The sequence below is a fragment of the Antennarius striatus genome, chromosome 8 (assembly GCF_040054535.1).
Source record: "Antennarius striatus isolate MH-2024 chromosome 8, ASM4005453v1, whole genome shotgun sequence".
Classification (NCBI taxonomy): Eukaryota; Metazoa; Chordata; class Actinopteri; order Lophiiformes; family Antennariidae; genus Antennarius; species Antennarius striatus.
The window spans coordinates 5,898,228-5,923,880 of NC_090783.1; the positions used below are offsets into that span (position 1 = coordinate 5,898,228).

Below are 25,653 nucleotides of genomic sequence, written 5' to 3' on the forward strand. Positions count from 1 at the left end.
TTTCCGTTCCGTCCCTCGGCGTCATCGTAAGCACGTCATTTTACGATGGTTGTCATCGACATACGGCAGGATTCTAAATCTCATTCATTCATTCATTCATTCGTCTTCCTGACTGCTTATTCCGCGGAAGCAGTCAGGAAGCAGTCCGTGTTCTCATTAAAATAATTTTTAATTATTCTTTATTCTTTCTTCCCATTGAGTAAGTTCTCCACTTTATTTGAGCCTGTAACACTTATATTTAAACATATATAGGGTTTTATCTGAAAGAATAACAAAAATGTAAAAAAAAAAAAAAAAAGTAGGGTTCCTCAGTTTGTTTCTGTAAACCACACATGTAACCAATTTAATGCTTAGCTCTGTATTTAAAGACTCAAATTATGAATCTATTTTACCAACATTTGCTAAACATGTTTAGATGAGTTTGTTTATCTCTATTGCTCTAGTAAGGACTTCAATCAGCCCATGTCTCCTGCTGGTTTCTCACCAGAAGCAATTTTCAGCTGACTAAGGCTATGTGAAGTCCAAACTACTATGGCTTATTGGTTCTGAATTATAAATAACTTATATGAAAGAATTCTTAATCATCTAGATCGACAAAAAGAGATGATGCGAGGGTATGTGCAATGATTCATTTCTCTTTTTAAATTCCTGCTAATCTGTCAAATTAATGAATATCCCAATAATCAGTTTTCAACCAGCAATAACTATACTATACATTTACTGGTATTATTACGAGCAATAAAATATCTCAAAAAATGAATAAAAACATCCATCCAAACAAACACAAATACTCACATCTACTGACAATTTGATGTGACCATTTCAAAGCTGATGTATTTGGAGGTAGGAGGAAGGCCACTTTCATTGCCTTGCATAAAAAACATTTGGGCCTTAAACACAGTAAAAGGTGGTTACATTCATTGTCAAAAAGAGAAAGAGTATGCACAGTAAGCCTGTTAAATAAACTTTTTAAATTATATTGTAATTGGATCTCAAAGGTATAAGAATTAAATGTGACAGATATCACGGGAGCGGTGGATCATAATTACAGTAACAATAATAGAAATGGCAACATAATCAATGTTAGGAAAAGGTATAGCTGTTAAGCAATTTCAAACACACACAATCACACTCACACTCTGGAATGATGTTTCCCTTGTGTTTGCAAGTGCTGCTTTGCAAGTATATAAATCCATGTTACACGAAAGATCAGCAGACACCTGAGCGACGGCATAAAAATGCTACTGAGGTAAGGTATTGATCTTTATGTAGCAGTTCATCTAAAAATGCTAAAATGTTGTTATTCTTTCTGCAAACAAGTTTTGATCTCTCCCCTGGTATTTGTTTTATGAATTTTTAATGATCTGTACTATGGTCATAGATATTATGCGCAATACATTATTAATCTTGAATCCGTTGCGCATGCTTCAAGAACTGGATATAAGCAAGAGAAAATGAACAAAGACGTGTGTCTGACATCTGTTTTGCTGGTGAGACAAGACAACTCCATTTGGTGGGGTAATGAACTTAAGTGTCCAGCCAGAGCTGCAGAGCAGAATGAGAGATGCAAATGAAGAGTTATGAGGACTGGCACTCCTCTTCAATCAGACAAATGTTAATTTGTCTACTCACTGTGTTACAGGCGTGCGCGTGCGCACGCACACACACACACATGCACACACACACACACATAAAGAAAAAAGATGCTATTGATTTAGGATGATTAGGCTGTTCCTTGACCCACGAACATGCCTGTCATTAAGCTCCTCATTTGCAGAACTATTTTAGAGGCAAAAGACTGACACATCATGCACAACATCTGCCTGCCCCTTGTTTCTTGTTCGCACTCATGAATAAGCCTGTCCCTCTCTCTCTCTCTCTCTCTCTCTCTCTCTCTCTCTCTCTCTCTCTCTCTCTCTCTCTCTCTCTCTCTCTCTCTCTCTCTCTCTCTCTCTCTCTCTCTCTCTCTCTCTCTCTCTCTCTCTCTCTCTCTCTCTCTCTCTCATCCTTTTCATTGGCTGATTAAAATATTGTAGGCACGTTTGTCTTACACCAACCTTTGAAAATGATTCATTAAGAGGCAACTAATAGAGTGGAATAAATATAAATTCAAATGAAAACAATTTCCTCTTGTAAACCCTATCGTAGCTAGCTATGTAACCTTTTATCGTCAAATGTATATAATTTGACAACAGACATTTCCAGTCTCTTAAATGCTTTAGGCGGGCATGTACCACTATGTTTCGACAGAGTCTATTGATGCTCCTTCCAATATCTAAAACAGCATGAATCTAACAGATGAATCCAGATTACAGAGGATTACTGGCACATGAAAGACAGATCCCAGAGAAGGACTGTTTTATGATACCAATGCTGTGCATCCTAAATTTACAACATATTAAAACAAACAAACAAACAAAACCCCTGAAATCTTTAACCTCTACTTGATTCGGTTCATCTGCAGACGTGGATTGTATGTATGAAGGTTCTTAGAAATCAGTTATAGCGCAGTCTTTAAATTTCAAGCTTTTAAAGTTTGATTTATTTCATCTCTCTTTCTCTCTCTTAATCAAAATACAAATTTCTGTGATAGATTGAATCAAGTATGTTGCAGATGTATTGACGTTTGGATTAAAGAAAAACAGATTATAAACAAGATGAAATGAAAGAGAAGGTCTGAATGTCTTAATTTGTGGATTCTAAGTAGCCACCAATTCTGTATAAGGGAAATGAGAATAATAAATCATTTTATCACCTTGTCAGCCACTTATCCAGATTTTGAACATATCCAACTGGCTGCTATGCAAGTTTTACACTCATCCTAAATTCAAATCAAATGTCTGAAATTGATATCTTTTGACAGAAATTCATTGGTTAAGGGATATTCTTGTTCTAGGCAGCCCACTATTACGAGTGGTTTAAATTGATTAAACCACTTCAAATCAATTGAAATACACCATCTTTCAGGTTTCAACATTTACTGGAAACCGCTGAATATGACTGATAAAAGAAGCGTGTCATGCAGATGCATAATATGATGCATGCAGATGTGCAACTGCAGTTGTAAATGATGTAATAGCAAATAAAATGTGTCTTGGTAGGCCTTAAATCTTTAATTGCCCAGCTATTCAAATGTGATATGTCACCCCGTGAAACAAGACAATACTTGCATTGACAGTCCCTACATGCTTGCTTGTCTCACCTCTGTCATGCCTCAGCAGAGTCACAGAGACGTTTGAGTGCTGGGCTGCGTTTAATCTACCAGGGGAAGAAGTGGCACAGAATTGTTAGAATGCAAATGTGACTGCATGAAAAATTCAAGAATCCAACGACAAGCCCTGGTGTGCCAATGCTGACAGAGGAAGAAAGAGAGGCACAACATGACACTCCACTGAGGATTGTGAAGTCGCAGTCTCCGCCTGCCGCCTAAGGTAAGTGGGGATATTGTCTGCATTAATGTGGCCTAGCTTTGATGCTGAGAGAGGAAAGATCCTGAGAACTAGGGGAGATGACAATAAATACTAAGGAGTCACAAGTCCCCAGCTTTAAGAGAACTTTGATTTTACAAATTCCAGTTGGGATGTCAAACCTGCACAGTGTTTAGCGAAACACTCCCCCAGCATGGAAATGAGACAGGCAGCATTACGTGAGCGTTACACTAAGTGTTTGAACAGAGTCGCTCTGTAGCATAGTTGACAACTCTATTGAAGTGTCTGATGTTCTCTTGTTGAATGAAATGAGTTAATATTAAGTGGTTTTCAAACCGGGAGACATTTGAATTTTAAATTGGCCACTACAAAACCTATGAAACTCTTTTATAAATTAACATTTAATCCCTGACATGTAAAATCTTGTTTGTATACATTTCTATTAAAGTGATGCTCTGAGGAGGGATATTATATCTCTCACAAGAGTCCGTGGGAGAATTATTAACCACTGATGACCTCAGGCATGAGCCTTCCTCATGCTCAATCCTGTGAGTCCTTGGACCGCCTTATAAAAAATCCAGGACAGAGAAAGCATTGATTGCAACTTCTCTCCCCTCTTTTCCGCCTTTAGACATACAATATTTGTGCATCTGAATCAGACAATTCCAGTTAAAAATCCCCCCTCACCACAAACTTACACTGTGATGTTGCTGACCTCTCATAATTCTCTCACCACACACATGCTGAGTGTACAAGCCCACGTGTTCATGTCCTTACACTGTGCCCCAGCACAATGGCAGGGCCCTCTGTTTTTTCTTCTATCTGATGACCCTCTGGTAGTATCTTCAACAGACAAGAGCCCTTATAAAGGCGAATTGATCAACAGAAGACCCACAGCTTAGAAGCAGCAGTTTGTGTGTCTGTGTGTATCTATGGTGCCACGAAGGGCACTCTCATCACATCTCACCCAACTGATGTGCCATCCCAACCCCGGTTTGCGCGTTCAGGGTCTGTAGGAACAGAGGGTCATGCTATTTCCCTTGAGCTGTTTGCTAGAGAACTTCTCCTTTGTGAGGTGAAAAGACAAATCAAGGTGGGGAGTTTGTATTTAAGATCATATTTCCCTTGAGTACAAGAAAGGAGATCAAGGACATGGGACATTGATTGCCCTGAGTAAATGTCGTCCGGTAGGAAAATAGCGTTCAGATGAGAAAAGTATTTGTCTTATTTATGAACACATGTGGTTCTCCCTCTAAGAGTTAGAAGTCAAACTAATAAACTGAGATCCAGAACTGTCTCTTATTACAGCGCAGCTTGTCTTTAGTGTTGCTCATTAAATCTGTCTGTTATTGTATAATCAGACATTTGATAGCTGAAATGATCAACATGTTTTTTCCATGTCTATTTTCTTTTGCAGTTATTTTCTTGCCCATTGAGTGCCAAATGATGGAACATGTTGAAACAGGCTGTGAAGATCATGTCAAATTTGAACTTATAAATAAACTTTGCTTGGAAGTTGGACATAAATTATCCAAGATATGAAGAAAGTATGTCATATCCAATCCAAAATGTTGCATGCCTGTCAAAATAAAATATACCATAACACAAAATAGTAATAATATTACTAGTAATGCTGATAATAATTATAATATAATATAATAAAACCAATATTGACCCTAACACTGGAAATAGCAAAACTTACTTGAATAGCACTTTTCAAGTAACAAATGTCCTTTACACGGATAAAATAGGATGAAACATGAGAGGATGACTCAGAATGAATGATCATAGAAATAAATAATAACCATTTTTGCAGTGAGTAGCCAACCCCTGAATGGCAAACACAACAGGACCTGTAAAAACTCTATTGTGATCTTGGTGAGTCTGACCTTTCTGGACTTTTCTATGTTTTACTGAGAGGAATTAATGAACAAGGGAGTCACTGTGGCTTTAATGGATCCACCAATGTGATGCAGCAGCTGATGGCCTTCCCAGGAGGCAAAACACTTAGTAGCTGGTTCAATAACTCATTATCAGGGGTCCTGCTGGACAATTAGTGAACAGTGGGATTTTGTCACAGGGACAAATAAACATGTTCTCTCTCACTCCCCCTCCCATCATGATGCCTTTACTGGTACTGGGACAGTAACAGTAAATCCTAATCTGGTACAGAGTCCATCCAGCACTGGATCTATATCTTTTTCTGATATTACCACATATTATCAATTACTTTTATTTTTATGTTAAATGTGACATGGTTTTAGTTATATTGCTTTGAAACACTTGTCCACACAAGAAGTGCAAACTTTCCAGTGCTCTCTAGTGGACAAACCATGTTATGGAGGTAAAGTTTTGAACTACAAGTTTGTGCAAACTGTGTTGAGAAAGAACCCAAGAGCAGCAATTTGCAATCTATCTATCTATCTATCTATCTATCTATCTATCTATCTATCTATCTATCGATCTATCTATCTATCTATCTATCTATCTATCTATCTATCTATCTATCTATCTATCTATCTATCTATCTATCTATCTATCTATCTATCTATCTATCTATCTATCTAGCAGCAGATCCCTCCATCGGTGTCTGCACAGGATGCTACATGTTCAGCCAAGTTTTACAAGAACTCAATATTAAACATTGTTATTTGCTTAAAACATAAGAAAAAACACTAATGATCTCATTTGTATTTGAGATTTTGCAGTGTAACTTCTCACCTACACCTCAGCAAACATACAGTATACACTGATATGGATGTATATGAGAAAATATTGTGCAGTCACTGCGGCTAATGCATCGCATTATGCTCTATTTAGTTGAGAATAATCAGTTTTATTGGACATTTGTAGAACTGTGGAATATATAAAGTGGTGAGGATTTTTTGTACTATAGATAGATAGATAGATAGATAGATAGATAGATAGATAGATAGATAGATAGATAGATAGATAGATAGATAGATAGATAGATAGATAGATAGATAGATAGATAGATAGATAGATAGATAGATAGATAGATAGATAGATAGATAGATAGATAGATAGATAGATAGATAGATAGATAGATAGATAGATAGATAGATAGATAGATAGATAGATAGATAGACTTTATTTATCCCAAACTGGGAAATGTAGGTGTCACAGTAGCAGCACAATTGTTACACAAAATATACAGAAAATGTGCATTAAGGAAGAAGATACTTATACAAACACTAAGTGTGATGAGTCTGATGTTAAAAGCACCTTCTCAGATGTACCTGCATGTGATCATCTAAGTTAGGTCACTGATGACGGAACCAAATGCACACCTAACAGAAATATAACACTATGCATTGAAGAAGTTTTTTTGTTTAATTTATTTTGAGGAAAGGTTTATTGTTGCCTGGATGAAAGTTCAGCAGCAATGTTTAGCACTTTTCCAGAGCATAGAGGTTATGTAGAGGTGATTTGATCTCTGATACCAGAAAGCAATGATTTACATCTTTTATCGAGGCGTGTTTAACACTTTGGGCCTTGTGCTTCAGCTTTGCATTGATTTTTGTTTAGTAGAGTCTTTCTCTAACCTTTACTAAAAGCTGATTACTTAAATATAAAACATAAATCATACTTTTGTTGCTATGAGCAGATGATGTACTGAAACATTTTGCAGATGTGTTCAATACAGCGACTTACTGCACGACGTCGCTGTAAATTTTTGAATGTTTTTTGTTGCAAATTAGATTAAATGTAACTTTTAGACCAGATTGACTCCTCCTTCATACTATTGTGACACACCTGTGTCCAAACAGTTATTTCTAAAGTAACATTTTGACCTTATAACATTCATGATCATACCCAGGATGTTACACACCTTGTTTGTGCTTCTCATATCAGATTATTCTGCTAGCAAGCAAAAAAGAAATGACTTGTTTTGACTTTGATGTGCAGTTTGTGTCACATTATTATATGAGAAAAAAAAAATCACTTTCTGTCAAATTAAAGCACTGTGCAGCTAAACATTTAAGTCAGTGCCAAAGGATTCAAACACCTGGTTTGTTTTTCTGGTCAATCATTAAAAGTTCTTTTTTTTCCATCTTGTTGTTCATATAATTATGTAATATTTCATTTAATTAGCAATGTAAGCCCTCCGACAAACAGGCATATGGTTTTCTGTCTCCCATAGCCTTGGCCAAGGAATGAATATGCATATCCTGGGACCTCAGTAGCTTGTTACCCTGGAATGAATTCCACACAAGCCTAATCCCTGATCTATTATTTACCCCTTGACCAAACATGCAAGTGGGGCTTCCAGGCGCTTGACTTGATAGAAATGACTGCCCTGGGATTCAACTGCATCTCTCGCCCCTGTGGAGGAGACAGGCTGATGCAGGCAGTCACAAGGAGGAGCGCAGTATGTCTCTCTTTCTGCGCCTCCCTGTCCTCACCCACTCACTCAAGACACCCGCATCCCTCCCTACTTCAACCCTTCACTTAGAGACATCTCAGTCAAATGTTGTGCAAATCCCCTCCCTTAAAAAAAACAAGTGCGCAATGAAACTTTAATGAGTGTGCCAACTTCTGACGGATCTGAGTTACACGACTTACGAAATCAGTGTCACATCCCTGCAGTGCGAAGAAACCGTGAGCTGTTTCCAGCTGCCTGCAACATGTCTGTATGCGCAAGTGCATGTGTCGTGCGTGAACGGCACTCTCGAGGTCAGTGAAAGTGAAAACACACACACACACACAAAAAAAAGTTCGCCTGAATGAAAAGCAGCGCATGCCCCCCCTCAAAAGTTAACACAAAGTGTTTAAAGATGGCAGGAAATCCAGAAACATCTGTATTTATTTGGGATTATTTGTTGTCTGTTTGGCTGAACTTGATTTTCTTCCATCTGATTTTGTTTAAAATACATAGATTAGAATCTGTATTAAATAGATTATTTTGTCTGTAATGCATTTTGCACTAAAAACAGACAGATGAAAAATAACACAAAATCATTGCTGCTTCTCATCACGAGCTGCCAGCGTGTCCCTGCCTATTTCTTATCATGGGTTTGAGGTTATTTGCCACATTTTTTGTCTCACTAAGATGCGTGTCTTCCTTCTGACACAACATTTTAAGCGGGAATAACACTCAGGTTACAGTCACACATGGTGTGTAAAACACTGGTCTGAATTCACCCAACATATCGCAGCCGCCACCTTTTCTCCAAACCCGGACCGTCCGCAGCTCTCCGCGGCGCGCCGCGCTGACTCTGCAGAAGGAAATCATCGGGGGAGTGTAAGAAAGTGTTTTGTGTTTAACTCAAGGAAGAACAGACAGTTACAACCCAGTCTGTGCCTGTCAGCAGTCTCCACCGACTCTTTGACTTCTCCAAGTCTGGGAAAAGAAGAGGGGACCGAGCGCCGCGGTCGTGCGTTCCTGTCGATGAGAAAAAGACGCGTTTTCCAAAAAAAAAAACAAAAAACGTCTGACGCGCGTTTTTTTAGTCGGTGTGGCAACTCGGACGCAGAAGTTTCTGTCGGATAAAGTGAAAGAACTTCTAATCGCGTTTCACCTGAAACTGTCATAAAAGGTAATGATACGTTTTTGAAAGGAACATCGACAGCGAAAATCCTCAGACGGCGTGCGGCGTATTGAAGAGGAGAAAGTTCCCCACTTGAGGGCGAAATCAGACTTTTTTGAGTTTTGAAAACTGCCAGGAGCCCCGGTGTCTGTCAGATGCAACATGCAGCAATGGTAATTATGCATCTTTTTTTTTTAAATCGTGATTACTATAGTAATTCAGATAAAATACGCTGCTACTAGAAATAATGGAAATGGTATCTTTGGCACAACTTTTAGATCCTGAACTCACCGGAGCGGATAAAAAGTTTTCTAGGACTGTTTTGAGTAATTCTTCAGTGCGTGCCACACTTGTTTTAGGTTACCAGTAACTCTTATGATATATTACATTTACAAAAAAAAAAACAAAAAACAAAAAACAGCAACAGATGTTCTGGTTTTTAACAATATTTTCCATGTGTTCTTATCAATAATTGTCTTCAAAATCAACAGTTGTCTTTGTGTATTTTTGAGAATCTTAAGGCCGCAATGACAAATAACACTTAAAGATGACATCCGAAGAAAGTTTACAAAAACTTTACTTACACAATGCAGCCTGTATAATTCGTTTTTACTCCTTATTAGAAGTGGCATTCAAGTCTCCGCTTCACACAAACGGTTAAAAACTTTCTTGACGTCTCTGTGGACTCACCGTTTGCACCAGATGCGGGGTAAATAACTGTTAAATTGCTCTCTAAGTTGTTTACATGGGTATTCATGTCGTGGGCCTAGAGCACGTTAACAGGTAGTATACCTGAGGATTTGGGCTTTCATACAATCCAGTGAATACAAAAATTCAGTGCACTTTAGTGCAAACATCCTCAGACTTCATGTTTGTGTTTGTGGAGCTGATAGAAATTGTAATACCTCAATAAATAAGAGCAGACTTGATGTCACAGCTGGCTGGCAGCAACGATTCTCAGGTTATTTTTCAGGCCTAAAATCCCTCTGCTGAAAATCAAGCTTCGCCTTTCTTCAGAATTCCTTCTTGCAGCAAAGCTATTTATTTTTTTCCCTTCAACATTTTATTGATTTCTTGAAATATTCACTGCTTTGCTTCAGCTGATGTTTGGCCTGTTTGTGGAGGTCTTTATCAGAATTGGTCTGTTTGAGTTAGCTGTCAGTGCAAACAAAAGCTTGGGGTAATTTGAAATATTTATTTTATTGACGCCAATAATTTGAACTGAACAATACAGATTTGACAGAGTGTTTTAATTCATTTATTTACTTATTTTATTAAAACAATTTTTTTGCATTAGTTTCTGCTCATGCTGTAACACCACGAGCCATAAGGAAAATCCAGGGACAAACATGTGACACTGATGCACAAGCAAAGGTGTGCAGAGACTTTTCATGTCAGTGCAAGACATTTCAGTGTGACATTTCAGTGTGTAACTGAATGCTTCAGGAGGCTGGTAAGATGGAGGGAAAGGCGTAGAATAGGAGAAACATCGAGACTGAGAGCTTCAGATGAATGGCCACACAAAGCTCTGCAACCTTCACACTTTCCACAATGAGATGTGTGTGTGTGGAATTAACATCTCACAAACTGTTTTAGTGTGGTCGGCGTGTATGTCAGGGATATTTCATGAGAGCGAGTCAGTGCTGCAACTATAGAGTAGAATGTCAATTTACATTCCTGAAGTGTCATTTCATTACTTTTATCTCCATCTTGCTTTTTCCTTACCAGACTACCCAGGTATCTGTTCAATTTCCTTCATCACACAAGTCACACAAGTTAAAACGCTTGTGTTCCTTTTTTTCTTTCTGTCTCTCCTGAGTGTCGAATAATTACACACTTATTACATTCTCAGAATTACTGGTCGACAATAAATGCTGATGTTGTTCCTCGTGTGTTTGAAGAAAAGCATCATAACAGGATGGATGACCAAACCCCACTTCAAAAAAATGTAGAGCCATATGTCTTTGTTTGGCTCTCAGCAGACACTCCGGTTCATCCTACAGCACAGTTGCGTGAGGTTAAAGAAAACTTGAAGTTGTCAGTGAGGCTGCGGCTAGGTCGTGATTCCTTTGGGTCTGTGGGAATCAGAGAGGGGAGTGTGTGAGTGTGTGTGTATGTGTGTGTGGGGTAGGCACCACTGGTTAGTCGGTTCAATAATTTGCTGGACAGGTAGGTCTATGACGCCCCCCTTAGAGAGGCTGCTAATGAAGAGAAAGGCTGCTTAGTGGTGCTCCTCTCTGACCCCACCAACCCTCTATGTCCCCCCTGCTGGCATCCTCTGATTACTGCTTACATCAAGAAGTTGTTCCTTCTTTTGTCCCTCCACTCCCCCCCTCTATTTTCTCTTTGGATTTCTCACTATCTCATTGCCTGCATTTTTTATTTGCAAACCACAGTCATTGTAAAGTTTGTAAAGGCTCTTCTGATAGAACCTGACATTTATGTTATGTTGGTTTCAGAATTTCATTTTTTCTTATTTACATTTTCAACCAAATTTCCCAGGGTTCGGGAGAAATATTCCACATTATTCTAAAATACACAACCCTTTATCTCCCATCCACTTGACAATCTCGCGTCATAATAATCACATCGGATAAAATAGTGAAATATAGAAATAAAACAAAAGGGGAAGCCACTTCTATAAAGTCATGAAGTGTTATTTTACATTCCAAGGACATAGTTAGAATGCTATCATGCCAACCATTTCAAAAGGGTCCCTGTGTAGTTAAAGAATTTCTTTTCAACAGCTCACAGTTTTTTGGTTTTTTACATTTGTGTGCTTGATTATTTTTATATTTTGTATAATTCATCGAGGGACATGATCACAATTCTATTCACATCTTCTTACTGCTTCCTATGCAATTTTAAATTATGACAACGCTGTGCATTAATATTTGAACGTGTGCTTTTATTCGATCCAACATAGATGTACAGTAGATATTTGGCAAAGCAGGTTTTCTATTGCCCCCCTTCTGCAGATAATTCACCTGGTTTCAGTGATGCCTTAGGAACATCAAGGAAACATTCTTGGAGTGTTTCTGTTTATCCAGGAATGGATCATCGCTGTACCAATATGGCTGTACTCCTCTCCATCTGTCCTCAGTCCAGTAATCTCTTCAGTGATTGATTGTGCATCTTGGCAGTGACAGAAAAGGTAATATTTTGAAAGTGGGGAGCAGGGTCAGATGCCTAGTGGTGACTTGAGGGAGAGCAAGACACTGAAACTTAAGCTGCAGAGCTCAGCGACTAAACAGAAATTCCAGGAAATGTTAAAGCAAGTTGGATAGTGGTACTCCAGTTTAATTTGATTTAAAACAAGGTACATGTAGTAGACATAATTAAATCTCTGTAGTTTAAACACTCGGTAAGAAATGAAATGTTCAAAAACTCTCAAATTTCCTCTGACTACATTATGAAATTGGTTCTGTGTTGCTGTCCTTCCTAAGTTATAAAAGAAAGGGAAATTAATAGCATAAGGTAATGAATAGGCCTAACAGCTGCTATTACTCATGGATTTAATATGTAGCTGTACTACCAGGAAGAGTTTTTGATCTGCTGAAGGATAGTATTGTGTCAGTGGGGAGACAGTAGATCACAAGTTAATCAGGCTAAAATCAGACTCGGTGCTACAAGCTACAAGCTGTTTCAACTGTAAGATGATACTTGTACTTAGATGTGTTCATTTTATGTTCAACCCACCCCCACTCCCACCCCAAAGCTTCATTTTACATATTAACCCAAATATTACCATATTCTTTAAGGAAGTAATCAGGAAGAAATCCTTAGTCTTGGGACATGAACACACCCACTGTGACTAGAAGCAACACATTCCCAAGTCTTTATTTGTTTTAAAGTTAGAAATGATAGAACCTATTTTGCAAAATTCAGCCTTTAGAAATACACCACTGCTGAATTCCTCTTCCTGGAAACACTAACAATTCCTACATTTTTTAGCTGTAACTTGGGGTGAGCTTAATTCATTCTGTCCAGAACAAATTAATGGAAATTGTGTAAGAGAAACATTACAGTGTCACTGGGTGGCAACTGTCTGATTGCTAGGGAAATTACATTTCAATTGTAATCCATACATTGAAATATAACTCATGTCGACGCGGCAGGAGTACCAGAGACACTGGATCTACGTAACAAGCAGGAGTATAGTTGTAACCAAATGGCTCAACGGGGAGGTATAGGGTTATGTGGTATAATTTATATTTTATTGCTCCCTCACTGCACTCCAGAATAAAGTTGTTCAATTTCATTCCTTGAACAGTGTGTAAGAAAATCTGGGATTTCACTTTCAACGGAAACTCCAGACACCAGTTTGTTCCTTGCTGTCTTTTTATATATTTTTTTTGCTGCTGGCCTTTCTATACACAGCATACATGTGGATGTTTGTTGATTTACCGTGTGCATTTGTGTCTTCATGGGCGTGTGTATTAATGACACATGTACCAGTGACTCAAAAGGCATGGAAAGATCTCCTCAGGCCATTCAGAGTGATTTGATTAAAAGAGAATAATTTGCCCTAAAGGTGTCCTTTCTCTTCCCTCCAAAAAAGCTGGTGGAAGAAATCTGATATGACAAGATAAGTGGTGGCTCATGAAAAATTCCTGAGTCCTGAGACGTAGCATGTTGACTTTTGAATTATTGCTCAGAGTGTTTAGCTCTTCGCTCGTAACTCTGCCTGACAATGTTATTTTTTACCCAATAGCCTTTGACATGATTCCCCTAGTTTTCCAATCCAGATTCTAATCATTTAAAACCTGTTTATGTACCATCCAAAGAAAGGTTAAAGTAAACTCCACCCTTCATTCCAGACATTTTCTTCTTCAAGCTTCCTTGACAGATTCCAAAGTTCTCATTGATGGCATGGCATGTCATATATCCCAGTGTTGGCTCAATGGTGGTTTATAACCGCAGTTTTAAATTCTCAAATAATTTATTCAAGCTTGATGTTTTTTGTTATGTCTGTTTATTTTGGAAAGGCAGGGTGATGAATTTCCATGTCCTGGTTCGGCAAGTCAACCAAATATATATTGGTTGCAGATCTCCAGATGTACTAGAGATGAGTTTCCACCCTTATTCAACACTGCAGTAATTAAGCCCATTTTAACCTTGACAAAATAGCTTTGAACAAAGTTAATGTTCTAACTTGTGTTTGATGTTATTTTTCTTTATTCACTTGGATAGTTTGATCATTGATTGATGGAGTTCAATGGCTTTCATAGCCTAACAAATTAAAGGGATTTATGTTATAAATGAACACAAACAAACAGTTTTTTTCTGTGCAACTGCAATGTTTTAACTTTGATTAAGTAATAAATTCAATTATTTAACATTAAGGAGCAGTTAATTTATTTTACATTACATTGAGTTACATTTAGTTACATCTATAAGTTACCTCTGGCCCCTTTGAGAATAGCTGTTATGCTGATGCGGTCCTTGATAAAAATGAGTTTTACACCACTGTAGATAGTGATGCAGCAGTTTTCTCCTCTGTCCATGAACCCAAACATATTTGTTTTTCCACCCAAACAGAAAAACAACTTAAATAGACTTAGACCCGAGTCCAGGCTGGAATAGATGCAATTAGATCATGACTTTGCACCCTGTTAATGTTGTAGCAAAAAGTGAAATAATAGTGTCGGAAATGGTGTCGGAAAGACCTCGTGTAACTCTGTGTTTCTGGTAACCTTGGATATTATAGTTGTGTAACTTTAATGCGTCACATCAACATTTCTAAAGTATGTGTCATTAAATTCAGATTTATATGAGCTGACTTTCTTATCAGACGAGTAGGGGGAGGTTACGGCATGATTTCTGTACATGATGGCTGCCAAGCAACCAATAAAGTGCATAATAGTGAGCAGTTTAACCTTTTATTTTTAAGAACAAACTTTAACTTTGACCATGTGTTTTTTGGGCCTTAGGCACAACACTGGCTGGATCATTAAAATTCACTACATAATTACCATGTCTAAAATAATTTACACTATTGTCATTCTTGGGAAATTATTTACACTCACAATACAGGTGTTCCACAACTCAGGGTAAGTTGTTATTCACTGTGATTATTTTGTGGTCTCTCAGTAACGTTGTGGCAGAAAATATTGTCGAGTATAAATAAGGGCATTTGGGGACAAATGCGTCACACTTGAGCAATGCAAGACTAGCTTGAACACTGCAAACAAAATGTGAATTTTTGTACCCAATTGGAGGCACGTGTTCTCTGCAGCATTCATGAATACAAACCTTTGTGTAATCATAGCAAACTGTTCATTAAAGATATTTTCTAATGCACTAATTCAACCTAAATGATCCAGATAAGATTTGAGCCGCTCTGCAGAAGTGGTATTGGAGGCATGGGAGGTATCATAAAGTCATTAATATGAACTTTAATGTATCTTTCCACTGTTTGGTGTTGTGATATTATAGACAGGGAGCAGATCTCTTACTCAAGACAGATAATCATTATAGAATACTTCTAAGCCCTCCAGTGAAAAATAACTTCACTCTGTCGAATTCAGTACATTTTTCTAATATTTAATTTATTTTGAACATATGCCAATTCAAAAAGTCTTTTGCTGACCTTATCTGGGCTGCATGAGGCCGTGGTCAGAAAGGCAGAAAACAGAGGCGTGATAAAGATGAAGATTTGTCACTCAGGATGTTTCCAAGTTTTGGGTAGTTTCTGTTTGACACTTTAAGTGTTATTTAAACTTCTTTAAACAGCTTTTTCCTGATATATTTTAAAGTTGAATTCATATTGTGGTTCCTTATCAAACACAAAAAGGTAAGTAAAGGTGGTTGTTTAGATATTTACATACAATCTATGCAATTACCTTGCTGTCCAACTAATGACTTGTGTGATGCTTCTCCATGGATGCGATTTTAAATAATATATTGGTGTTCCATAGCAATCATTGTACGGTTGTGCATTACGCCAACTTGCCTCACTTCTTCTGCCCGCACAAAGGTGGACAAATGGCTCGCCATTTCAACATTTAGACCTACAGTGAGGTGAAATGAAGGCGCAGCAGTCATGCCTTGAACAGGCTGCATAAAAGGGATTTATGTGAATGAGTTAATGTGACATCATCACCATAGTGGTACAAGGGTGAAGTAATTGGCAGTTGAGCACGCTGGTAGTGGGTGCAAAGAGGTAGGCTGGGGAGGAAACCAAGTTATTTAGGTGCTTCACTCTCACACCTGCATGTACCCAGCTGACCAGTCTCTTGCAGGATCAAAGACCTCTGGGACATTTTATCCAGGCTTGCAGACAACCAAAACCGGTCTTCAATCTTAATAACCAGTGTACTCCAGAGATACAGCATTATTTGACATGTTTTTCAAGTACAAATAGCAGTCATTTAGACTCCCCTTCCCCCTTTATGTTTTATAAGGGGCAGGAAAAACATATTGAACCTACTGTATTAATGGCTCTGCGCTATCTTTGATCTAAAGTACAGTACAGTACTTCCAAAAGCCCATCCTTTCCATGTGAATTAACAGTTTCAAGTATTCGTTTATACAGAAGGGCTTCTTCTGACCATTTTTATGATTTTTTTTTCTTTTCCTGTACATATGTAGTAGTCAGCTGCGTAGCCCACATCTGGCTCGTGTTGAGCTTTCAGGTCTGGGAATTTGTGTTTGAGCGAGTGTAACATTAATCTGTGTGTTCATGTCAGTGTGTAGTAAGAAATGTGTAAATCCCAAATATGCTGGGTCAAGAGGGATCAGTAGTCACTTTTTTTTTCAAGACTTAACTTTCACCAAGTTTTTTCTGGCAGTGATTCTTATCTGCACATATTGATAATATTTGATATACAGGCTTAATGCATAAGCTATAATAAGCTATTACTCAGCCTCACTGCAGACTCTGGACTCCATGTAGGAAATCTGTCATTGATATTAGATATTACTTTTGGAAATGAAATCGGTGTATTGTTTGAATATATTGTGAATATTTTTATCTATTCAGTGGAGTCTCTGCATATATCATACAGGCCATGTTCCTGACAGCATTCATTAATTTCAATAAATATCCCAACGTGACATTTGATTAAATTTCAGAAACAAAATTTCCTGTTTATGATCATCATGACTGTTCAAAGTTGGAGGCAAAGACAGAAAGTTGGGGAATGTCCTCTCAGAACCAGGAGAAAGTTGCGGTTACTTCCACGGAAGACTGCAGTTCCTCTTTCCCACCGACAGTCAACATTGGTTTCTTCAAATCAAGACAACCCAAACCAAGTTTTGCTTGAGTCTAAACCTAACCAAACCTTAACCATAGTGTTCACACATCATAAAACCCCTTTTTTTTCCCATCTGTGGATTTGGAAAACACAGGGAAAAAAAAGCCATGTCTGTGATATGCTTTCCAGATCAGAAAATGCTTCCATGTGTTAATTTGAAAGGTAATCTAAGAGTTTGGCAAAATGTGTGCATTTACTAAAGGAAGCACCTGCATTCATGGCAGGAACATAAAGATGAATGTTAGAAGAACTGTCTGTACAATGAACGTCACTCACTCCAAGGGATGCAGTTTTCTCTGATAATGCTGAATCTATTGACTACAGTGTCTGCCAATGCATTACCACACACATAGATGATATGTGAGAAGGTCTACCCTGTGATTGTAGGTGACAAAGTTGTTATTTAAAGTGATAATCATAGTAATTAAACAGTCTAAGGATGATGGGATATTGTGTGTTTGTTTGCGTCTTAGTCCACTTTTCCTGTTAGAGGGAAACTTAATGCTCATAAACTCCCTGCGAGAGTTACATCTGTATGCATCTTCAAGCCTGAGTGTGTGTGTGTGTGTGTGTGTGTGTGTGTGTGTGTGTGTGTGTGTGTGTGTGAGTGTGTGCGTGTGTGTGTGATCGCGTCAGTGTGTTTTCGCATGCGTTTGCTACTGCTTTATGTGTGCGTTTGGAGCTGAGGGTCAATCTGCTGACAGGTAGTGTGTCAGGAGGGGGACAGTGGCTCTTTTGAGACAGACACGAGAGACGAGTCTCAGTGAGAGGAAGAGAAAGAGAGGGCCTCTTTCATGTGACTGCATTCCACCGAGGCACGGGCAGGCAGAGGCGCAAGACGAGGCATGCGTCCCCCCCCCCTCCACCCCACCCCACTCCTCCACCCCACCCCACCTCCTCTCCTTCCTTGCCTTCCCACACCAGAGTCAACCCCTCCCCTCCGCCTGTGACCTTAACATTTATCAAAGAACCCCATGGAGGAATTCCTCTTCAGCATCTGTCTCCTGGTGGGAGAGTTGGACACACACATATATACATGGCACAAACACACACACACACACACACACACACACACACACACACACACACACACACACACACACACACACACACACACACACGCTCTGTTGCAGACCAATCTATTCTGAATATTGTGGCACTGTGGTGGGCCTGTCCTTGCCTTTCCCTGGGATGAGGGCTCTGGCCTCGAAACACACACACAGACATGGACACATGGTTGCACGCACACTCTCCTCTCCTCCTTCTTGTTTCTTTATTGTACCTCCTGTCACTTTGTCCTATTCATTTAACCTTTCATTAGAGCCAGCAGACAGCCCTGTGTGTGTCTGCACAGCTTCAGGAACAATGCCAAAAAAGCCCCACTGTCACAGTTATTAGATTCCTCTGGCTCCCTTTTACCCCGGCAACTCAATATTGAGAGGGTGAGAGCGACAAAAATGAGGCAGGGCAAGGAAGGAGGCAAATATAGAGGAAAAGGGGGTGCATGGTTGACGCTGCCACCCAACTCCTATGGTGAAGGATCCTCTTGACTTGTCAAGGACATGTGCCAGATGTTGATAGCAGACATGCCTCAGACAGAGCAGGGAAGGGAATGTTAGCCACGAGAGACAGAGGGAGTTAGGACAGACGTGGTGTGACCGTCTTGTGCTGTGGCGAGCGCCAGCCTGGAGGAGTTCGACTAAAAACACAAACAGTTTGTGGAGGAATTCTGCTTTTATTGAGCAGTCTCAATAAAGGGGGAGGGGCAGCCTGGTCACCAAGGAGGGACAGATAGGCCAAGGGCCCCTCTTTTTCCCCTACCACCATCCATCATTATCTGTCTCCGTCCTCTCTCCTGTACACAGACCCACATGGAAGAATAATAATCTTTTGACCTCTGGTATAAGCAATAATGTATGTTGAGTAGTGAAAGGTGGGAGCTGTGCTACACGTAACAGGACTTCTAGTCTAACTAGTGTGGTGGAAGCTTCTCTGTTTTATGAATCAAATTGATTTTGAGTAGTAAAGCTCTAAAATCAAACAAGTCTTGCCCGTGCTCTATTTTCTAAATCATTTCTGAAGCTCAAATGCAATGGAGCTTTCTTCTGCGGTCTGAAATAAAACTAGGATCAGTTAAGTGATGCTACCACCCCATACACAGATATGTATGCTGAGCCAACATAAGCACTTTTATGATGTGATACTCAGTACCAATCCATAGAACGCGATTGTCATTACGGTTTGTGTCAATGTTACACAGAGGGTTGGGGATTTTAATTTAAACAGTCTGGTTTACCTCAAACAAATAAAAACAAACAAACAAATTTACACAAGTCTTACCCCCCAAAAGAAGAATATACATCCAAATAAAGGGAACCTGAAAGATGGAGCAGGGGTGAGACACTAAAAAAAACAACAACAAATGACAGGAGACAACATGAGTTGTCACAGGTACAGTTGCACAACAGAAAAGTTAACTTTTTGTGATAAATCTTTATTTCTTTAGTGCACAGACTGAAAAGAAAATGATTAATGAGATTTTCTCATACAGAGATGAACACAGTGTTGCACTTTCTGCAATTTTCACTTTCGTTTCAAACAATTGATTTATGGCTCACATATCAGTCACCCATGAAAAAGTTGAAAGCGAAACTTTGCGCACATCTAAACATGCAGAAATATCAGCCTGGGCGCCAACATTTAAGTGAGGATTCAGCCAGATGGACCAGTGGTCATTCGACATTATTGACAAAAAACAACCCCCCCAAAAAATCTAAACTTCGTATGTGTATAGAAGTGATTTATTAATCCCTCATTGATATGTGTAGAGGCATTGCTGTTTGTGTCTGATGCATCACATTTATGTTACACCAGGGAATCAAGGCTTGATTTCGGGAGAAAACACTCTTGTTGGGAAATGGTGTGATTTGGTTAAATGTGAATACACACATCCCACACCTCCAGTCACTGCAGATATTTCTCGATTTCACTTAGTCTTCCCTTAACCTCAAGGAAAATCTGTAAGTGCCTAGACGTAACATACTGAATAACATCTCTGCGACTAGCCAGATACGTTAATTAAAAACAGTTCCTCATTATGTAAATAAGACCTGTAAACCAGATGGCATCATACATTTCCTTCAAAACCTATTTTTCCTTACAGATTAGCTCTGTTGGAACATAATTTCAGGAGACAGGGTTGAAATAACAGATATTCATCAGGCTTTTAAGAGCACTGTAATTTTTTTTATTAGACCTTTTTCTAGTATTGTGTTGAAAATCTTTTAACTGAAGGGCTTCAAATCACTAATTTGGCTCTTCTTTAGGTTTAAATACATTTTAGTGTTGAATTAATAATACATTTTATATAAAATGCATCAGAGTATATCCTTTTCAGGGCCATGTTTCAAATTTTTAGGGGTGGGTGAAGAGACACCTCTGGACCTTCTTTGACTAAGGCTGTTCTGGTGATTCTCATTCAAGCCCAGAGCGATCTGGAGTGATCATCCTGCTAAAACTATGCTTGAGTCGGTCCAGCTCAGCCAGGAGATGGTGGGCAGCGACGCTGCTACAGTAATACATTAACTAAAATGAACCAAGGCCTGGAGTGAGAAAAGCGTTGGTCACTCTGGTGGGGGGCAATGAATCACTCACCTATCATTAGGGACTGAGCCAGCACACACACACGCACACGCACACACACACGCACACGCACACGCACACGCACACACAGTGAGAACAGAGCAACAGTCTGAGCTCTAGCCATCAGGCAACAGTCTTGATGAAGTCCATCTCTCAGTTCTGTCACCCTTCCCCTCTGAACCCTCCCTCTCCTCCCCCTCTGAGGCCACTGCTCCCTCTGTGTGACTTACTCTTTATTATCCTCATCCAGTCACTTAGTTAGAGCAGTGACTAGTTCTCTGTCTCTCGTCCCTCCTCTCTATCATCCCCTTCCTCACCCTGTCACTCTGCCTTGAGGCCGTCGATCCACCTGTCTGCCTCACATCTCTCTGCTTCTCTGATTGGACTCTCTTTTTTTCTCTCAGGGCTGCAATTGATGGTGGTATTATTATCCACCGCTCCTGTCCTAAAGCCGTGTTTCAGGTCAGCACCGCTCTACCGCCGAGGACATGCTAGCAATGGGGTAGTCATTGAAAAACCTTAATTTGCTCCGGTTTGCATTTTTCCGCACATGAACAATTTGCGAGAGTGCTAAAACCAGGGTTACCCATTTACTTTGTCTATTGAAGCAATCATGTACCTGTTGGTTTTCAAACTGTTCTTAGAAACTCAAAACAATCCTGACATTCAGGCTTGAACTACCTTGTCATTTGAATAAGTGACAGTAATTCCCAGAACTCCATGCTCCCTCTCAAGTGTAGTGTTTGTCCTTGGCCACCATAGAATTGCGTACAGTGGCTTTGATAGTCTTCTTTGTTTGGTGGTCCTTTTCTTGTTGCATATTTCATACTCAATTTGAAACTATTCTGCAACGTAATAGCAAAGAGCAATGTGAAGTAGATTTCAAAATATCCCAGATTCTAATTCTTTATTTTCTTAGGCCCACTTGTCACCTGTACAATAATCAAGGTCCACATGCTCAAAGTTTTTACAGATGTTTTCATTTCAGATCAATTGAAGCTAAACTCATTTTGTGCTTCTTGAAAGATTTAAAAAAGTCTAAGTAAGATGTCAATGTGAATTATTCAGTACTTGCAAATGTATTCACGTACCCACCTGACTTTCCATGACATGCTTTTTTATGTTTAAGGATTCTAGCCGCATGCACATCTTAACCTGGATCAGATTTCAGGAACAGTACTCGGTAAAAGAACACACGTAGACTTTCGTCAGACCAGTGAGGTCTTTCTATCTCTCTTTCTGTCTCTCTTTGTCCTCACCTCTTTCTCTCTCTCTTTCCCTCCAGCCCCCAGTCCCTCCCCAGCATGGGTCTTGTATTTATTACCCTCTAAGTAATCACTTTGCTTTCTCTTTTGATAGACTGTTATTGCTCTAACTAGCTGAGGTCCCTATAGGTATTTGGAGGCTTTCCAGTTTTATTAGACAAAGGCCTCATTATTCAAGGCCAGCATTAAGACTACCATTAGATCCATTTGCCCCCTAGTCACATGTATCCAGTTGCAGCCAATTCAAATTATAACTCCTGCACGCTTAGTATTTACAACATAAACATAATCATTCCTTCTTGTCAAAATTAAATATAGACAATATTGAGAACACTTTGCCACTTTCTGATAGGTAGCTGTGAAGTTGCCTCCACTCGTATCCACTTTACAATAATTTTTACAGACAGTTCATGAATCATAGTCAACACTAATTGAAAATTGCTGAAAAAAAGTCTGATTTGTACCAAAATATTTTGAAAAGTCAATGAACATTTGGTTGGAGCCACTGTACGGTTGCAGCTTCACAAGTAAGGTGAATTAGCTTTCATTTAGAAGCACATAGCTTGCTGATATTAATTATCATGTCATGTAATATTAATTGTAACATAAATTGAATTGTCATTAATTGTATGTGAAGGAAAAGGGCTAACCTTAGTTGCTCTTTTTCACAATTGAACATTTTAATGGACATTACAATCTACCAAAAGGTAGATGGATATATAACCAATCATATTACACTAGCAACAGAGTACAGCACTGAAGTCAAGGTAAAAAAAATTCAATTCTGGGGTGCAATGCAAGAAAATGAATGAAACATATTTTTTTCAAGGACATAATTTGTTACTCTAAATTGGTGATTCTTATGATGTTCTTGAAGGCTATAATGTTCAATTTGTGTAGCAGCTGATTTAAAGAGGTGTTCAACTTCTTTGGCATTTTGGAGACTGTAGATTGTAATCTTGTAGAACTACATCATGTTCTGTTGACTGGTGTTCATATTACTGGACCAGCTATATTTTACATGCATGCGGTCTACAAACATGAGAAACACCAGTCACTATAAAATGAAATCAATGCTGACTGAGCATAAACACTGGCTGATTATGTTCATTCTAGAGCACACTGAACAAACAGTATCTTGTGTTCACTTTTTCATTGTGTATAAATTTAATCTGTGACTTTCTCCTTTACCTCCCGTGGAATAAAACAGCCAAAACAAACAAACAAACAAACAAACAAACAAACAAACAAACACCCAACTTTTGGCGCAGAGGCATAGATGTTTAAGGTTCTCCAGTTTTGATTTCTTCCATTTCTTTGTTGCAGCTTTTCAATTTCTTCGTAACCACCTGTGTCTCCAATATGGTGCTCATCCCTCTTAATCGATAGCCTCATATTGGGTTCCTGCGTTTGGTCAAATATCTTATCGTTTTCTGGCCCCTCAGGCTACAGGATCCAAACTAATAAGAAATATCCCCAGTCTCTCGGGTTGGTTCCACAGATGAAAAAAAAATTATTAGTGCAGAGATATTATGTATCTGTGACCAAAACCAGATTTTCAACAAGTTTGCCAAGTTAAAATTACAGCCTCCAACAAAGAAGTTGACAAGTTCAGTAATCCAGAGGATGTAAAATTTCTAGTAGTATGTTTACTCACAGTTCTTCCATCTCTGCCAACCACGAGGTTTTACAAAAATATTTTCAAAGTCAGACTCATCTCATAATACCAATTTTTGATTTACAAAAATAGCTCTACCAAAACAGTGACTTGGATTAAGTCAGCAGGTCGTCTGGATGCTATTGTAAGTAGCACATGTAAAATAATTTAATTTACTCTCTAAGCGTAGGGATCTCAGTTATAAAGCAGAATGAACTCTATCTTGAGAATGACCAAAACAGAAAACCACATAAAAGTAATAAATGTTATAAATACACAAGAATATATGACAGCTTACTTTGATAAGGAAAGCATCTAATTTCTAGAGTTGACGTAAATGATTTTCCTGCTGGTAATGAACGGGTTCTGCAGGTAGTGCGTATGCATCAGTTAGTGAGAGAAATTATTGACACTGATCTTGATTGCTGAAGCTGCATACCTGTTGTGTTGTCTGACAGCAGTAAGTATTTCTAATGGCTATACTGAAACACGTTTTCAAGTACAGCCATTGCAATCAACCCTCAAGGCAGTGAGGGTTGATGGCAAACAGGAGGTAAAGGAAGTCAGATTTACCATCTTTACCAAATAATACGTCACCTGACCTCAGTCCCGACTACCACTTGTCATGATCACATCAAAATCTATCGACACAAAATCGACAAAATCTGATGTGTGTATCATCAGGACTATCATATGTGTGCAACACTGAGTCTGGATTTAGTCATTGGTTTAATTCTCCTGAAACTCTTTCAGATGATTTCCTTAAAGAATGAGGTTTGACTGAAATTTCTCACAAAGAAGACACAAGTAGAGGAAAAAAATCAAGCTCTCTAACAAAAGTTCTCTTAAAAAGGCTCTCAATATGCAAGGAGATTGGAGTAAGAGAGAAGTAGGGAGTACACATGCATATAAGAGAGAGAGAGTGAAAGAAAGAGGGAGGGTAGAGTGTGTGTTCACGTAGAAAAAGGGTGAAGCAGAAAGAGAGGAAGAGAGAGTTAAGCTGTCAGTACTCTGGCTGGCACACTCCCTCATAAATACTGATAATGATATGTTTTCAGCAGCCTAATCATTTGCCAATGCAGCAGGAGGTAATGTGAGAAGAACACATTTTCCACTACTTCTGTCTGGAGATGACATTCTAGATTCTATGTAGTCATTACGACAGCTAATTGTATAGAGTGCAACAATAGAAAATAATAGATTTTTTCGGACTGCTCTGCGGTTACTGTAAAATAAGGAAAAAAAGTTATGCAAAGGGATATGCATAAATGAGCAAATTGGGAAAGTCTGTACAGTTTTTCGGTGTGATATGCAGTTTTTTTTTCATTCTCTTTATTCTGCAAAGTTTTTACAGAGGAATTCATTCCAGCAAATTTAGACGGCCAATGGAAATCAAAGTTGTCACAAATATGGTTTTGTCAATGCAAATGTAAAAACTCCTTTTCAATGAAGCACAAGGTACACAACCTGTTTATCTGAGTTCAGTTCTGTGTATTTACGTATTTCCTCTAATCACTCGAACCATGAAGTTAACCGTGGGATCTCCTAAAAGCGAGTTGGAATTTACCTCCCTAAGGTGGCCACATGAAAAGCCCCAGACATCCCCACTGCTTTTGCACCTCGGACTGACCTGAGATCTCTGTAGGCATTTCCAAGAAAAAAAAATAAACAAGAAAATATCTTTGAAAAGTAGTCATTGACATTACTATAAATATCTTTCCTATAGGCCATCACTCTAATGGATGCTCGTTCTGAAGCTCTTTGAAAGCACTGTACACCACTGTCATCTTCCTGCCTATCTTCCACTGGCCATTAACCAGCATCCTTGATCATTTTAATAGTCCTTCCATA

The 25,653-nt window shown here is 38.8% G+C and overlaps 1 protein-coding gene across 3 annotated transcripts in view; it reads left to right on the top strand.

Annotated features, from left to right (window-relative positions):
• The first annotated feature begins 8,741 nt into the window (after window positions 1-8,741).
• The window catches only part of bnc2 (basonuclin zinc finger protein 2), a 151,661-nt gene continuing 134,749 nt past the window's right edge, over window positions 8,742-25,653 (top strand). For all 3 annotated transcript variants that reach the window (XM_068321581.1, XM_068321583.1, XM_068321585.1), the window contains exon 1: window positions 8,742-9,153. In XM_068321581.1, the coding sequence (XP_068177682.1) occupies window positions 9,136-9,153 (18 nt within the window). In that variant the 5' untranslated portion in view covers window positions 8,742-9,135. The remainder of the gene's footprint in view (window positions 9,154-25,653) is intronic.